The sequence below is a fragment of the Pollicipes pollicipes genome, unplaced genomic scaffold (assembly GCF_011947565.3).
Source record: "Pollicipes pollicipes isolate AB1234 unplaced genomic scaffold, Ppol_2.1 Scaffold_4740;HRSCAF=5597_pilon_pilon_pilon, whole genome shotgun sequence".
In the NCBI taxonomy this organism is placed as follows: Eukaryota; Metazoa; Arthropoda; class Thecostraca; order Pollicipedomorpha; family Pollicipedidae; genus Pollicipes; species Pollicipes pollicipes.
The window spans coordinates 8,417,020-8,433,934 of record NW_023596545.1 but is presented as its reverse complement, the minus strand read 5'-3'; the positions used below and the strand labels follow the sequence as shown (position 1 = coordinate 8,433,934).

At 57.0% G+C, this 16,915-nt stretch overlaps 1 protein-coding gene and 1 long non-coding RNA gene across 2 annotated transcripts; both read right to left on the bottom strand.

Annotated features, from left to right (window-relative positions):
* Positions 1 to 303: 303 nt before the first annotated feature.
* On the bottom strand, positions 304 to 4,585 carry LOC119098993 (erythroid differentiation-related factor 1). Its single transcript, XM_037222040.1, has 8 exons — positions 4,549 to 4,585; positions 3,572 to 3,740; positions 2,359 to 2,507; positions 1,908 to 2,025; positions 1,435 to 1,552; positions 797 to 979; positions 591 to 736; positions 304 to 307 (listed from the first exon to the last, which is right to left on the bottom strand). Exons 1-8 carry the CDS (start codon positions 4,583 to 4,585, stop codon positions 304 to 306), a joined length of 924 nt encoding a protein of 307 aa, XP_037077935.1.
* A 191-nt stretch (positions 4,586 to 4,776) lies between these two features.
* On the bottom strand, positions 4,777 to 6,639 carry LOC119099486 (uncharacterized). Its single transcript, XR_005094381.1, has 3 exons — positions 6,619 to 6,639; positions 5,701 to 5,841; positions 4,777 to 4,810 (listed from the first exon to the last, which is right to left on the bottom strand). It is a non-coding gene; the product is annotated as an uncharacterized LOC119099486 (long non-coding RNA).
* Positions 6,640 to 16,915: the final 10,276 nt, after the last annotated feature.

The window sequence follows — 16,915 nt, the reverse complement described above, 5'->3', positions numbered from 1 at the left end:
GCGGGGGTCCAGTGAGCTGGTGGTGAGAGCCTGTGCTCCTGGCATTACCACCACCACCCCTAACCCACCCACGGGCGCCATACCAAGCCTGGTGAGTCACTCGGGCTCGCCCGGGCTTCTGACACGATAACGCGTCGCCGGCCGCGCACTCACAGGCGTCCTTCTGGCGCAGGATGTGCAGCAGCTCTCGGCCGAGCGGCTCGCCGGGCTCCTGCCAGCGGCGGCGCGCCGCCTCCGTCTCGGCGACCGGCGCTCGGCTCAGCAGCAGCAGGCCGTCGCTGACGAGGATGGAGGCGGCGGCGGTCACCTCGGGCACCTGGCCGCTGCCGCCAGCGGCGCGCACGCAGCACAGCGCCGCCTGTGCCATCTGCAGCGCCGGCAGCGCGTCGTCGCGCTCGGCGGCCGCCGCCGCGCGCACCGTGCACAAGTGCGCCGCCTTCTGGCAGAGCAGCGTGTCCGAGACGTCGCCCTCCTGTGCGGCGGCGGCAGGCGCGGACGGCGCGGCCGGCGGCGGCGGCGGCGACGGCGGGCGCGGCTCCGCCCCCGTGCCGGCCGCCGCCGCCACCAGCGCCGTGTTCAGTGGGCAGTACGGCATCGGAATAGCCTGCGAAGGCCGCGCCATCTTCGGCGCCTTGTCATCGCGCTCGAGCTCGTCGCGCCGGCGCAGGCAGCTGAACGCCGCCAGCACGTGCTCCATGGCGCACTCGGTGCGCTCGAGCGCGTCGCCGGCGATCGGCTGCGGCCGCAGGTCGCCGGACCGCGCGCCCTCGCGCGGCGGCACGGCGCCCTTGCGCGCCAGCAGGTCGACGCGCACCATCGGCTGCTGCGTCCACGGCGATTCAGCGGCGCCGGCACGCTCCGGGCTGCGCGCCAGAGCGCTGGCGGCAGCGGCGGCGGCGCCGGCGAACTCGGTGGCCAGCGGTCGGTGGTCACGCGGCACGTAGCAGTCGGCCAGCATCATGTGGATGTTGGCCCGTACCTGGCGGCCGGACGCGAAGATCGGCACGCGGTTCGGGCGGACACGCCGGCGGAGGGCAGGGCACACGTGTGTGAAGCGACAGCCAGAGGGCGGCCAGGTGGCAGTCGTGACACTGTGACTGCGGCGCGCCGTAGACCCCACAACGGAGAAGTGGGATACGTGTCGAGTGCTTCAGGTATGCAACAAGACACAGACACAACAAAACACAAGATGCCAGTAATTTACTTTGTCTTTGATATACACGCCATCAGTTAAATATGTCATACAACTAGGTGCCATCAATCCCGTTTTGCATTTTACGGACTGTGTGCAGGCACCAATAAGTGGGAAGCACGGGTACAGGACACCACCGCCACATACTCCACCTTTTCTTGCCATGCATCGCCCCGCTGCCCATCCCCACATCTTCCTGAGTGTCGGGCATTACCCGGCCGCTGCCCGGCCCGCGCACCGACCTGCAAGTACTTGTCGCCCTTGATGAGCTCCAGCGTCTTGCTGAGGATGGTGCGCACCGTGCCGAGACGGTCCCCGTAGTCCACCACGTGCCGTTTCCGCAGCATGTTGCACGCGATCCTGCGGCGCCCGACGCCACCCAGGTGTTAAGGACGGGCCGCGCGTCATGGCTGCGGTGATCGACAGCTGACGACAGGAGCTGCACGCGTCGAGGGGCGAACGCGACGGGCCGTGACAGTGCCGCTCATCCATCTCCAACACTGTTAACTGAAACCCGCAGACTCGATCTGCAGCTTGACCACAACTGCAGTCGATTCCTACTATTTTTGCCAGCAACGTTATCACTTCGGCCTCGCGCCGCCGACTGCTCTTTGCTGTTCTTTTTCTTTTCTTTTCTTTCTGCCCATGCAGTATGGCGGAATCACTTTTGAATCGGCGGAACCCACCGACAGAGAAGAGGTGGCCGACCACTCACCGGTAGAGCAGCAGGGCCACGTGACCCGAGAAAGGGTTGTCGTCCCTGTTGACCTCCTCGAAGCGGCTCTCCAGCAGACTGCTGAGGTCGTACAGCTTAACGCAGTCGTCATCCTCGCCTGGCAGCGGCACCAGTGGGTCAGTCACACGGCCAGTTTGCCGACAGGCTCACCACTCCGCGGGCCAGTGCTTCAGTACGTACACGAGCTGCCAGGTGAACCAAGCACATCACGTGTCAACGAGTTTGACGGTCATACCGGTCCTTCCAGTGTGGCGACAGGCCGCGATCCGTTCACCGCTTGACCCAGCACATGCCACCAGGCTGCCAGGCGACGCGTCTAGCCTCGCGTTGTAGCCTGACACCGGCTTGGTCCGACACCCGGCTCAAACCGCTCCACACGGCAGCCTGCGCCACGCCGGCCCCGGCCTGGACCGATCGGCGGCGCTCTCACCCTTGAACAGCCAGTAGGTGTGGCCCGTCTTGGTAGCGTTGGCGCGCAGGAACGACAGGATGTTCTCGGCCACGTCGTGCACCACCTCCGGCTTGAACGTCGAGTCGGGCAGGTGCGGCAGGTCCTCCGTCTTGATCAGCGAGTACTTCCTGCCGGGCACGGCGCGGTTAGCGTCGGCTTTAAGTTAGCTGACGAGGCAGGCACGCTCGTGCAGGGTCAGGAGATGCTGTAACGTTCCGCTCCCGATACGCGACAATGTGCACCGCACCCACAATCAGCTCTCAGAGAAGCATAGCTTGCTTTAGTAGGTACACAAGTTGCTCAAGCGCTCGTGAATGTGCGCCGGTCGCCTTCGACGAAAGACAGCCGACTCAAATGGCTGCAGCCTATTCAGCACGGAGCGGGGCGGGTGGCGTGACTGGATTGGTGGCAGGTGCACTTCCGACGCCACGCACGCCCCTAACCCTCTAGCAGAGCGTGGTGCAAGCGGCGAGGCGACAGTGGGAGACGGCGCCTCCCAGTGTCGGACCGAACCTGCCCAGTCGGCCTGGAGCCCCTGTGGCAGCGCCGGGCGCCGACACATACACGGCGCCGAGCGCCGCCTCGGACCCGCCGGGTGAGCGGAGGCCAGAGCAGCCCGGCCTATACCCGCCCAGATCCAGCTGTCACCGCCCGGATCTGACCCCGCCCGGCCTGGCGCGGTGCACGGCCCAGTTAGTTTGACTGTTTGAATTAGAGCCCTCTCGACCAGTAAGCATCATGTCAGGGCAATGCGACAAAAGAGAGTGGATGACGCTGGGGGCACGACTACACGCGCCTGGGGCCCCTTCGGCGGCGATTAGCCCGCGCAAGGCCCCTCTGAGGGGTTTGCAGGTTCATCCCGCTCGGCGCGCTCTCGCCGTCCGTCCCAACCGAGCACCGTCCACTACACGCCACCCCCATGCGAGCACGCGTGCGGCGACACGGACGCCAGCTCTGGGCGCCACACGACTCCGCGGTGGCGTCGTCCGAGTCGCCCACCATCAGCAACAGCCTCGGATACGGGATCCTGGGACTGAGCTCGATTCTCGCGCGTCGCGTGCGTTGGCGCTGGGTCCGTCGCAGCAGGCACGTGAACGTGCATCGCGAACCCCCACAGCGGTGGCACGCACCGGCGAACAGCCGAGCGACTTCCCAAGCGCCCCGCCGCTCAGGACCCGCCGCAACCGCTTACTTGAGCACACCGTCCACGTGGTAGCACATGAGCACCTCGGGCACGTTGGACATGAGGTTGTCGAGCCAGTAGTCGAGCCCAGTGAGAACGTTGATGGGCTCTGAGAGGTCGTGCAGGCGCAGGCTGACGCAGGGGTGCGTGCCACCGCCCAGGATTGGCATGTCCGTGCCTGCCGCAGGCGCACAGCGGTCAACACACGCGAGCGGTCAGGGGTCAGCAAACGGGCGGTCAAAGGTCAGCACACGGGCGGTCAGGGGTCAGCACAGGTGCGGTCAGGGGTCAGCACGCGGGCGGTCAAGGGTCAGTACGCGGGCAGCCAGGGGTCAGCGCGCCGACAGTCAGGGGTCAGCGCGCCGGCAGTCAGGTGTCAGCAACAGGTCAGCGGTCAGGCGCCCCAGGTGCAGCACACAACCGGCGGTCAGATGGCGCGTGAGACTGCAGACGGAAACACGTCGTGCTCATGACGGCGGCGCTGTTACAAATAAATGACACGAACACAACGCAACGCCTCGGCTCGCGCTGGTGTTCATAACGCTTCATGTCAGCGTCAGTGCCAGCATCACTCAAAAACGTCCGCTGCCGTAATTCGCTGTTGTCAGCCTCGCTTCCGGGGACACGCACAGCAACACAATTCGCGACGCAACCCGACCTTCATCGTTTCGGTTGCCTACGCGAGCGGCTACACCCGCATGGGCGTTCACCGTTAGAGACGAACAACGCGGGCCGAGTGGTCCGATGTCATGCAATGTCCGTATGAACGCGCCAAAGTCCGAGTGTAAGCCATCGTTTCAGTCTACAGTGACGACACGGGACGAAGGCTGTCTGTTGGGGCTCAGCTTCAGTCCAAGCGTTCGTAACACGCCGTCGGCAACAGCTAAAGCCGACCACACCTCCGGGCCAGCCACCATAAACCCTTTGCAACAATGCATCTCTCACACCCGTCACGCCAGCCCCCTTCCCCACCCCATCATACCCACCGATCAGCATCTTGAGGTCCTGGAAGGTCCAGAGCATGTTCCTGGTAAAGTAGTGCCGGCGGTAGCGGCCGCGCGGCGGCGGCGGCGCCTCGGTGACGTCCGAGGGCGCTGGCAGCGCCAGCAGGGCGGGCGGCGCGGCGGCGACGGCCGCCGGCAGCGCCGTCACGCTGTGGAGCAGCAGCTGCGAGTAGAGGTCGGCCGAGCGGGTGTCGAGCGCGGCCGCCTCCTCCTCGGCGGCGGCGCGCCGCGCCCAGTCCACGTCCTGCCGACGCCGGAGAGCGGGGTCACCGGCGTCAGGGAGCGCAGGAGAGCGGGTCACCGGCGCCAGGGAGCGCGGGAGACGCCGGTCACATAGCACCCCTCCGATGTTCCCGGGGTCACGATCACCGGTCTGAGGTCACTGACGTCGCCAGCCGAGGTCAGGGCTATCGACATCAGCACCGCCACCCGTCACCACAAACATTGGGCGACGTCACATCACCCATAACCCGCGTCACCGGCAGATAACTGACCCGTATGCCGCCAGCCAGCCAACAGGGGAAGCTGACATCAGAAGCGCCGGACAGTGGCCAATGACGTCACTGGCAGAGGTGGGGACCGCTGACGACACCGTCCCGGGTCGGGGCTCACTGACGGGGTTGTCACCCACAAGCGGTCTTTGAAACACCATGCAATGGGTCGCCGAGTGGTTCAGGTTGTGGAGTGCGGAGCCTGCGAGGCAGGAGCAACTCGCGAGTGTCTCGAGCTGCCAGGTGAGGTTGGCATGGTCGCAGCCCCATTCCCCAGCCGCATTGCACCGACCGACACCGGTCAGGCACAGGTCACTTGTCAGGGTTACATCGCTGTCGGAGCACGTGATCCCAAGAGGAGCAGGTCGACCCCTCTCGTTCAACTGATCCATGTAATGTCGCATCACTTGGCGTCGGCACAGCCAGTGTGTGGGATGAGCCGCCTTGAACTGGATGCGGGCTCGCCTCCGAGCATCAATCATGAGGCCAACCTCTTACCTTGTACAAACATAACATATTGTGAACAAATGAAACAAATGAGTACCCGATTAATAGTCAGCTAAGTCAGCATTGCAGTGAGATTCGTTGCTCGAAGCAAGTACTTTTACCCTAGCTGGTCAGAGCTGGGACTAGAGCCCCGTACCTCGAACTTGGTCATGAAATGTTCGCGGAGCAGGCGGTCGAGCCAGACCCACTCGGTCTTCTCCGTCTCCAGCAGATGGGAGGTGATGTCGAACTCGTCCAGCAGCAGCAGCCGGCCGACGCGGTGCACCATCATGCTGATCTGGCCGGCACAAGCACGCGCCGCGTCAGGGTGCCCGCTCCGCAGACTCGCACAGCCACAGGACACACTAGTCCCGGTCGCACCGTAAGCTCCCCTGACGAAAGCATCCTCCTCGTGGCATGCCCAGCACCAACCAGCTGCAGCGATGGCCGGCCTACTTCCTTACCAAGACGCGCGCGGTGGGGAAGTGACCCGGCCACTGACGGTCTTCTGCTCTCTGCCATGCGCACCATACCCGAATTCGGACGTGCTCCTCGCCCAATCCAACTCGTCCAGCTAACACAGCTGTTAGAGACGTAAAGCGTACGAGACACAGCACACGGTTGCTGGAAAGGCGTCGCATTTCAGCCCGGATGCCATAAGCGGCGTATCACAAAATTTCGGATTGATCATTGCTGCGTCTGCCGGCACGCTTCCTGCCGGCAAACCGCTGTCAGGAAGGCGTCGTCACCAGCGGGGCCACTGAACGGCCACAGCCAGCCGACTCTTCCGCTTTATGTTGCATCAGTTTGCGTCGGCATTCCCCCTGGACGGGAAATGTCGCCTTGAATAAGATGCTGGCGGGAATCAAATAACGTGAGTACAAAAAAATACAGGGCATCCGTTTTAGTGCCGGAGCCAAGGGCTAAAACATAAGCTCCGCTCAATCTTAACACATCTGACCCATTCTGATATTTTGCAAAGGGTCAGATTGTACTAACTGGCTGGGCATGGGGGCTTACATCATCGAATCTACATAATCGACTACCAAGATCAGAGAGAACAACTTCAACTCACCTCTTCCCTACTGTTGTAGGCAAGTTTGAGAAGCTTCTTGATGTTTTCACTTTCAGAGATGACATCGACGCCATCAAGACTATCCGTACACATGTTGGCTATACAGAAACTGAAAACAAGAACACTTATGTCGGAATTAGTTCAATCAGCAAAGATCAAGATGACATCATAACATGAAGTTCAGTTAAAACTCATTACAATACAGATAAGTATGAGTTGACATAACCAGCACAGAGCAACAATCAAAACATTCTGAGTGGCATGGGTTGTTAAGTGTATTTGTAACGAACGTTACACACATGGGCAGGACAGCACTGTCAGCCTTATTCCTCATCCAATAGCCAGGAGAAAGGAGACATAGATGCATCAATATTTCAGCGGCGTGTCTCAATCAAAACATATCAGCACTTCCACCACTACTTGTAGTTGCAGTTGTTGAGCACCACTCAAAGTCTTTTGCTAAAGGCTTGTTGCCAGATTATCAATACATCTAGCTCTCCTTCCTGCTGGTTATTCGACGATAAATAAGACTAATGGCACTGTCTTACATTCTGGACAAGACAAGTAAACATGCAGCAAAGCAAACCCTGGCAATGCATTACAGTGCAGCAGCATAGCGGCACTGCTTGCGTTACTTGGTTAAATTCCCCACTATGAACACTGTCGCGCTGTCTGCTTCGACAGATCTGGCAGATCCCCAGAAAGGATACTCAGAGGAAAGATCTCCTGAAAGTCATATTCAAAAGACATGTTCTGAAAATTACTGGCGTTGCACAATGTATAGTACTCACGCACTGCGTAACACTAGCAAAATGTGTAACATTAGCACACTGTAACACTAGCACACTGTAACACTAACACACTGTGATACACTAGCACACTGTTCCCAACACTAGTATGCTGTGTAACACTAGCACACTGTGTAACACGAGCACACTATGTGCCACTAGCACACTGTGTAACACTGGCAGACTATGTAGTACTTATACACTGTGTATGCTCGTGGTACGGACAAGACGCTGCACGACCCTCCCACTGGGAGCTCGGCCGCGGGCTCAGCTGCCAACAAGGAGGAAACTGGGATAGACGTCAAAGCAGACCTTAGCCTGGGTCAGCTTTGCCGTCTTGCATAAAACAGGCACACTGGGCATATTTCGTGACTGCTGCGATCCTCGTGTTGATTTGAAATACTCGCCGGGGAGGAGCAATCAACATTTGTACCGTTAAATCCCACAATCAATCCAAAGATGATGGGGTCATCTTGATTACATATTGATGCACATGTTCGTGATAACTTGGAATTGTTTGCTCAAATCGTGACATTTGCTTCTTACAGCCTATCAAACATAAATAGAAACTCCAGTACAACACCTGTGTTTTTGTACTACAGAAGGGTTCTGCACAGCCATTTTTGGCTCAAAAAAGCATTTCTGTCATATTGTGTGTGTTTGTGGGGACCTTTTTAGGCATGGAGGACCTCTTTCGGCATTCCGTGAAAAAGAGGGCAAAGTAGAAGATTAAGAAGTGAACATTCTTTACCAAAAAGGTGAACAATCACCCAACTTATCCCGCTTTTGACCCATTTGAAACAAAACTCCCTCTTCACTTGGTCACAATGCGCTACTGGTTGGTGACGAATCAACGATACGAACACTTCGATCCCAGGAAGATGGTGCAAACTGTTGATGACTGTTCAACAGAACTGGCCCCAGCTGTGCCTCTCCCCTGCCTGGAATGCTCCACCCCGGCCCGCACCACTCACCTGGAGAACTCTGGCCGGTCGTGGCTGCTGCACTGGCGGCGCAGCACTTCGCGCTGCCAGGCGTCCATCTCGCGCGCGTAAGCCGGGCTCCAGAGCGGCACGGTGGCGGCGGTCGGCCGCAGGTCCGTGTGCAGGTCCGGCTCGGTGAAGCCCGGCAGCCGGTCCAGCAGCGCGAACTTGACCTCAGCGCACGAGCGCAGCGCCGGCACCACGCGCAGCGCGCCGCCCGCCGCCGACGGCCGGCCGCCCAGGCACGGCCACTCATCAGCATTGTCGCCACAGGCCAGCAGCTGTGTGTCGCTGATGGCGGCCTCCATGCTGCAGGTCAGGGAAAGGGGGTCAGTGACTGCACATGGCATCCTGCTTAGAGAAATACAGCACGGGATTTGAAAATCTGAATCTGACTGTGAATAAAATCAGACTAGGATGCAGCTGAGCCTAAGTCTGTGTTGAGTGTAGAAAATATAGGTGCATCTTGGTATCTTTAGTTCCAAGAGGTTTATGTGTCCCTAAATCTGCACTGAACAGAGTTTAAACACACCATTTTTCATCACAAAATTTAGCAGTATGAAGAGAGATTCATCTCACACCATCCGCTTAATTTGGGCTGCTAATAATTATCAAACAGCTGTGCAGCTGACCTGGGAGCTGCCCTTGGATATTCCTAGATTTTCAATGACGAATATAAGAGTTCACTTTCACTCATCAGGTTGCACAAATGTGTTTTAATGCTCGGAACACGCAAAATACCTATATGGATTGATACATAGATGTCAGATATTCAAGAGCAAAAATAATTCTTAAGTTCACAAGACTATTTCAGGATCAACCGTGCACGGCACAAACAAAGAACAGTTGAACAAACATCAGCGAGTGGTTTTCTTAAATAAAATGGTTGCAGTTCATCAATTCTTTTAAAAATTTTACAAACAAAAATTATTAGAGCTGAATGTTATGTGTTGGTATCATAATGAAACATTATTTAAAGTCTGGAACATCACCAACCTTTCCTATCAGAATGTTCCAGTTACCTAACCATGCTGAGCACTAGGCTTCACAAGCATTGCAAGGGACAGTGGCATGAGAAATGATGGCCCAGGTGGAGCCGGAATTGCAAACATTCCAGGTAAAGGAACTGTAATGCTTCCTTTTCACCTGATGACATTATCTTATTTTATGAATACCACATTTTTATAAATGTAAGGTGGTCAAAATAGCATGTCAGGGTGCAGCTTGTGTTTCACATTTTGGGAATATAAGTATATCAAATATTAGTTACTTGGATCACACAACATTAACAAATAACATGAATTAGCAGGATTGTACGTACTACTTAGCATAGCATGCCTGATGAAGCAGTGATACAGTGACTACTGTTACAGCTCACAAACACCAGAAATACAAGCTCAGAATTTAGAATATGGCCACTGTGAATGGGAGCCTGGTGCCATGTATAATATTTTTGTACATTTGTCACCAATCCTGATAAAGTACATGTAGCTGTGTTAGGGTGAAAACTGAGAAGCACAATTATAACAGCTACTTACTACCAAAATACCAAAACACCTACAGTTTCAAGCATTTCCAGACGGCAGATTGGTTGAATTGCTTTCAGTTAAGGCGTAAACACTTTGGTATTCTGATTAGAGCTGATTGGTATTCTCAACGGCCCTTCCAGAGCATTCGGCAACTATGCATCACGCTATTACAGGGCCTTGGGCATCACTTACTTGAAATGCTATCGACAGATGGCTTCCCTTAAACGATTCACTCGAAAACTGGTCCATACATCAATTCGGGGGTGTTGACTCTTACAACCATGATAAAGCCACGTACATCCCCGCGCACGCCTCCACAGCACCCTCGGCTCCACCGCCCGTCACCTCGCCACGCCGCGGCCCCCCAACGCGCACGCTATCCGCGAAAGCCAAGGTCTCGCTCAAATTGGCATCAGATTCACATCCATATTCAGCGGTGGGGGTCTAAAAAAACAGCATGTGACGCAGACACACAAGTTTCCGAAAACGGCTTGTCCGATCGCATTGAAACCTTCACCGATCAATTCCGTGCATTAAGGCGAGTCATGGGAGGCAATATCGAGACCTGACCTGAGGTCAAACACCTCGAAAATGCGAAGGGAAAGTTTTATACGCGCATGCAGACAACCCAGGTATCAGCGCCTACTGGACCGATCACTGTGAAAACTTTAACATTGGATACCCATACCTGATTCTCTGCTGCAGTTTCAAAGTTGGTGACCCTAGGTTAGGTCAAAAGTCGTTAAATTTCACAACGTCCAAAATTCTTGCTTGCAGACTAATGATAGCTGAGAATCGATCACGCCGTAGCTGCCAAACCTTACCATTCAATACGCCATCTACCCTAATTGCCTGTTGAAACTACGAGTATGGTGCCATTTACAATTATGTGTTTCGCTTTATGTTTGTTCCCAAAAAAGTGTAGCTTGGTTGCGCTGGCCAGGAGGTCGACTTTCTCCTCAGCGGAGCATCAATCGGGGTGAAACCATGCACAATTCAACGCGTGATTTTCAGCACAACACCTCCGCTAAGGTGAAATTGAATCTTATAAGGATCGGTACGCCTTGTTACCGAAAAGAAATCGACAGGGAAGGTCACAATAAAAACGTGGACTCCTTCAATTCTTTCGAAACTCCGTGTGCTGGTAGAAATTGGCCTCCTCCTTACAGCCAGCACAAAGTTTTGAACCGCTACGCTGTATCAGAAAAGTTATAGTTTTTCGAACTCCAAGGCCGCTAAGAGAAAAGCATAGATTACATTTTCTATATCTTTGACTCAATTTCATATTCGGTATTCACTTATCTACCGATCTACTGATATATGCGTAAAAAGCGCACGGACGTGAGGCTCCAACATGTGCGTATGCAGTCACTCATTACCGGCGATTAAGGCTACTCCGTACATCTCAGGGCAGCAGCTGCAGCATGAGCAACACAAATTCTGAATACATGAAAACTGCGTCTTGCGTATGAAAAGCTAGTTTAAAAAGAAGGTTTGTAAAGACAAACAGCAGAACGGAACAACTGAGCACGTCCTGTGCCCAGTCCCGTCACTAAAACACCACAAGGCGCTTGACAAAGCGAGACTGCGCTCCAGGACGGTGGAACTGGCTCACGAGGGCTACCAGGGGATTATAAGATTCAAACAGCGAGCCAGAGAAGTCTATTGGTGGCCGCCAATGGACACCGCGGTGAAGACTACCGTCAGAGCTTGCGACGTTTGCTCAGCGCTAGACAAGACAGCCAGGATACGCAGCGCGCCGATGCAGCCCCTACCTTTGCCACAAGCGTCACGGGACAAGGTCAGGGTGGACCACGCCGGTCCTATGAAGGCACCCAAGAACCAACGGTTCGCGACAGTTTTTGGTGAACTACTGCTCCAAGTGGTTCGAGGTAGGGTTTTGTGCAGAGGCGAACTCAGAAGCCCCTATCCAGTTCGTGGAGGTGATTGCTCCGCGAGAAAGCTACCCGAAAGAGTTTGTCTCCGACAACGGGACGCACTTCACGTCCGGAGCCTTCACTGAGTACCTACAGAATGTAGGGACTCGTCAGATTCGTGTGACTCCGTACCACCGGGCGGGGTCGGGTGCAGGGGAGCGGGCCAACCGCACTGTGAAGTCAGCACTGCAGGCGGCGGACCAGAGTGGCGAGGACCGCGTCCGGTACCGGCAGAAGTTCTTACAGCAGTATCGGAGCACGCCTCAAGCCACCACCGGAGTCATCCTATGTGAACTGTTGCACGGCAGACGACTGAGGACCAAGCTACACGCGGCAGTCGCTGGCTTGCCTCACAGCGAGACGAGATGCAGTAGGCAGTACGAATACGAGTGCGGAGCCGGCATGAGTATCAGCGGAAGTACTCTGACCGCGCGAGGATCGCCAGGCTACCCTCGCACGACGTCGGGGACAGTGTCAGGTACCGCCCGGTGTCCCGGCAGAGGGAGCGGTGCCATCGATTCTCCGAGCCGGGGCAGATCGTGGCTCGCAGAGGGGCATCTAGTTACGAGCTGGGCTGTGATACCAGGGTTCACGCCGAGCATCTCACTCGCCGGATGGCTGCACCTGATCATCAGCCGGCGGAGCAGCCTGCTGAGTTGTCTGTGAGACAGCAGTCGGAGCACCAGCGGAGCCGAGAGAGTGCATCCCGGTTGCCTCAGCAAGTTGCACCGCGTATGCCGGCGCAGGCGACGACGGTGGTCGCGCCTGGTCGCGCCGCACCGGCAGTGGAGCCGGTGGTAGCGCCTGGTCACGCCGTGTCGGCGTGCGAAGGTCGCGGATGACGAAGCTGTGACTACGCTACCCGCATCGGCTGGTGGGAGCTGTGCAGGTGGAGCCGGGGTTTTCCCAGGTCGGGCCGGCTCAACATCGCCTCCGCCGGATGCAGAGACAACAGGAGACAATGAGGAGCGGCCGGCTGCGGGGGCGACCGCGGGAGCGGAGCTGGTGGTAACGGGCGGCGCTGGCAATCAGCTGGACCAGGTGCGCGACGGTAATGGTCACGGGCGTGACGGTCTGAGGCGTTTGGAACGGAGGGTGCGTGCTCCCGAGCGGTGCGGGTTTTCGTAGGGGGGAGGGGAGAATGTAGTGTTCAGGCGTTTTGAGAGTTTGTTTTCGTAGTTGTCGTGAAACCGTAGTTGTTCGACGCCTGGCGGAAGTTACAGGAACCTGGGTTTGGTCATGTCACCGCTGTAGAGTCTGCTTGTGGGGCGAGAGACATACTGCGTGTTGGTGTCTGTATGGTGCGGCGCGAGTGGCTGTGTGGCTGTTGCGGGGCTGTGTGCTGAGCTTCCTGGGCTGACATTATTGCAAGTAATTGTTTCATTTACGTATAAAGTAATAAACCTGTGTTAGCGAAGGGAACTTTGCAGGAGCACTTGCTCAACAGGGACGGGGACGGCCAGCCCGAATGAAGGAGCGTTTCTTGTGTTGGTCGGGGCTCTCTGACAATTGAAGGAGACCAGAGCTTATGATGTTTGCTCACACTGAAGCCATAAAAAGTTCGGTGCCAGCCAGGTTCCTCAGCACCGAAAGGTGGGCCCTCCAACTGTATTCCACCATAGGCCCGTTAATCCCAAACGGAGTCTATGTCCCAATTATTTAACCACCTGAGGCGAGCAGGGATGTTGTATTGATGACGGTCCATATGTCGATCCGGGGCAACTACGCGGGTCAGAAGGCCTTTCGCGACAGGGAGCAGACCAATGTGATGCCATGTATCCCTCTAAGGGCCTCCGGATCGGTTAGGGCTGCCACCCCGAGCCGCCAGAGTGACGACCGGAAAGCGCACCGCGGTGGGACGGAATGGCCCTTTAGCACTTGACCGTGAGCAACGTGTCCGATAGTGCTGTACTCAAGAGGGCCTCTTTACCGGACAGAAATAAGACGCTTCATTAGTGTTGAATGGAGTGGTTCAAATTGAGTTTTAAAAAAAACACAAGTTCATCCCATGTTTCCCTGAAAACGTTCATTATTTTGCAGAATTGACTAGTGGAACAAATAGTCTCAAAGCGTTTGAGCCTGCGCGCCGGATGACGATAGTGCAGTTGTTAACGCGCCTGCGTCAACCACTGCGCGTCTGGGAAACCACACGCATGGGGTTCGATTCCCCGCGGTCCCCGCCCTTCCCACCAGGTTGAGAGGCTAGCGACGCCATGTAGTCCCAGTAGCTGAGTGCGTCATAAAGCCCCAGTGACACGCCTGTGGTCTCGGGGAATAAGGCTGGCGATGGCTTAGGTCGAAATTATCGTAAACACTCGTCTTTGTACTACCTGCTGCATCTTCGTCTTACTGTGAGGCGACGCAGCGGCCGCCGCGTGTAGCTTGGTCCTCAGCCGTCTGCCGTGCAGCAGCTCAGATGGGATGGCTCCGGTAGTGGGGTGCTCCGGTACTGCTGTAGGAACTTCTGCCGGTACCGGACGCGGTCCTCGCCACTCTGGTCCGCCGCCTGCAGTGCTGACTTCACAGTGCGGTTGGCCCGCTCCCCTGCACCCGACCCCGCCCGGTGGTATGGAGTCACACGAATCTGACGAGTCCCTACATTCTGTAGGTACTCAGTGAAGGCTCCGGACGTGAAGTGCGTCCCGTTGTCGGAGACAAACTCTTTCGGGTAGCCTTCTCGCGGAGCAATCACCTCCACGAACTGGATAGGGGCTTCTGAGCTCGCCTCTACACAAAACCCTACCTTGATCCACTTGGAGCAGTAGTTCACCAAAAACTGTCGCGAGCCGTTGGTTCTTGGGTGCCTTCATAGGACCGGCGTGGTCCACCCTGACCTTGTCCCGCGACGCCTGTGGCAAAGGTACGGGCTGCATCGGCGCGCTGCGTATCCTGGCCGTCTTGTCTAGCGCTGAACAAACGTCACAAGCTCTGACGATAGCCTTCACCTCGGTGTCCATTCTCGGCCACCCATAGACTTTTCTGGCTCGCTGTTTGGATCTTACAATCCCCTGGTGGCCCTCGTGAGCCAGTTGGACCGTCCTGGAGCGCGGTCTCGCTGGGACGACCACCCGCTGCCCGGGACGACCACCCGCTGACGACCACCCGTAGCACCAGGTCGCCCACCAGGTCGCCAGGTAGCACCAGGTCGCCCACCAGACTGAGCTCACCCCGGCAACGGGAGAACGGTTGGAGCTCCTCTGGACAGTCTCTGCATCGCCGCGGCCACCGCCCCGGAATATGCTCCATGAGCTGGCGTGGCACCGGGTCCTCCCGCGTTACCCTGGCCAGCTCGTCCCGCTGCATGGCCTGGGGCTGGGCCGCCACGACGTCACCCCTGCCACCGCCACGACGTCGTCTTCTTGAGCGTCCTCAGTCCGGCCTGGAAGTTTTGAAAGGTCATTCGCTGGGTTCTCCGATCCCTGGACGTGCTCGACCGTGAAGTGGCTCGCCATGAGACGTGACGCCCAGCTGGCGATCCATAGGCCGGCTCGACCCACACCTGGTGACGTCATCAGGGTGCAGAGCGCAGCATGATCCACTCGGCGGCAGAAAGACCGTCTCCACAAGCATTTTCTCCACTTCTCCACCGCCCAGACGCACGTGAGTACCTCCCGCTCCGTCACACTGTACTGTCGCTGTGCTGGGTTGAGACTGGAGGAGTCGAAGCTCACCACCCTCTTCCCCTCCGGATGCGGCTGGGACAGCGCTGCGCCAAGCCCGACGTCACTGGCGTCGGTAGTGACTCGGGTCGGCAGGGACGGGTCTTACATGGCGAGCACCTGGCTGGTCAAGATGTTTTGCCGTACTGCGCAGTTCGGACTGACCGGTTCGAGGCCCCTTGTTGACACAGAATGCCCTGTTCGGAACTGCAAGCCCCTGAACCATACAGGAGCCCGGCCAATGTAAATCGTGGGCCTGCCCTTGTCCCTCCTTGGGAAATGGACCCACAGAGTTCAGACCAACATGGAGCTGGCTGTTCGTTGTTCGTGATCTCTGGCCGAAATAGAGGAACAGTCAGTCTCACGAGTCCCTACCGGTGTAAGAGATCATCTTATTGACATTTGGGAATATGACCCTCTCAATGTGACCTACAGACAGCCCTTCGGACCCTTTAGCTTCCCCATTGAGCCCTTGATCTTTGGCCTCGAGAGACCCTTTGGTCCCCTTTTCGGGCCTCCCTCAACCACCGCTTCGACTCGGGGCCACTTGCCGCCACAGGACCCCTGTGAGGCACTGTTTGTGGTCTCGAACCGACATAGGAACCCCTCATTGTGTCAGGTACCCCGAACATTGCAAATCGCAAACTCCGGCCTCGTTTCTGCTTGGGAAATGGGTATCAAGGGCTCAAAAGAACATGGAGCCGACTTGTCAGTAGTCGTGGTCTCTGGCCAACTAAGAAATCTGCATTGTTTCGGTGTTCCCTGAACCGGTGCAAGAGGACCTCTGACTGATATGTCAGGTTATCACCCTACGGCCGCGATTCTTTATGTGACCTGCAGCCAGGCCTTTGGGCCCTTATGCCCTCCAGCCGGGCCCTTGATCATCGGTTCCGGGGTGCCGTCGGGCCCCTTTTCAGGTCTCATCGAATACTTCCCCTGGTCAGCTCGGGACTTGCGCGGGCACAGGACCCTCTGTTAGGCGCTGTGGGCCCCTGGCAAATAAAAGGTCCCTGGCAAGTGTAAATATCTGGCCGCGACTTTTTAACTGATTGGGAAGTGAGCCCTCAGACCTACACCGTCACGGAGCCAACTGTGTGGTACTGGTGGTAGCTGACCGGCATATAAGCCTGTGTTGACTCAGGGGCTCTCCGATGAGCGCAAAGGGTTCCCTGACCGGTATTTGATTGTCAGCCTTTGCAGACCGGAGCCTCTGAATAAGACTCCGACCAGCCCTTTATGCCATTCCTACAATCGCGCCCTTGATCGTCGGAACGAGTGGGCCCTCCAGGCTTTTCGGGCCTCCTCGAACACTGCCTCTAGCCAACTCTGGGCCCCTTGACGACACCGGGGACCCTGCTAGGTGCTGTGGGGCCTCGAGCAATGTCAATCGCTGACTCCTGC

Coding starts and splice junctions, on each gene's coding strand:
- LOC119098993 (XM_037222040.1), bottom strand. CDS start 4,585: ATGCTCTGGACCTTCCAGGACCTCAAGATGCTGATCG. Junction 2,026..2,358: donor CACCTACTGGCTGTTCAAGG/GTGAGAGCGCCG, acceptor TGCCGCTGCCAG/GCGAGGATGACGACTGCGTT. Junction 980..1,434: donor AGGGCGACAAGTACTTGCAG/GTCGGTGCGCGG, acceptor TCCGGCCGCCAG/GTACGGGCCAACATCCACAT.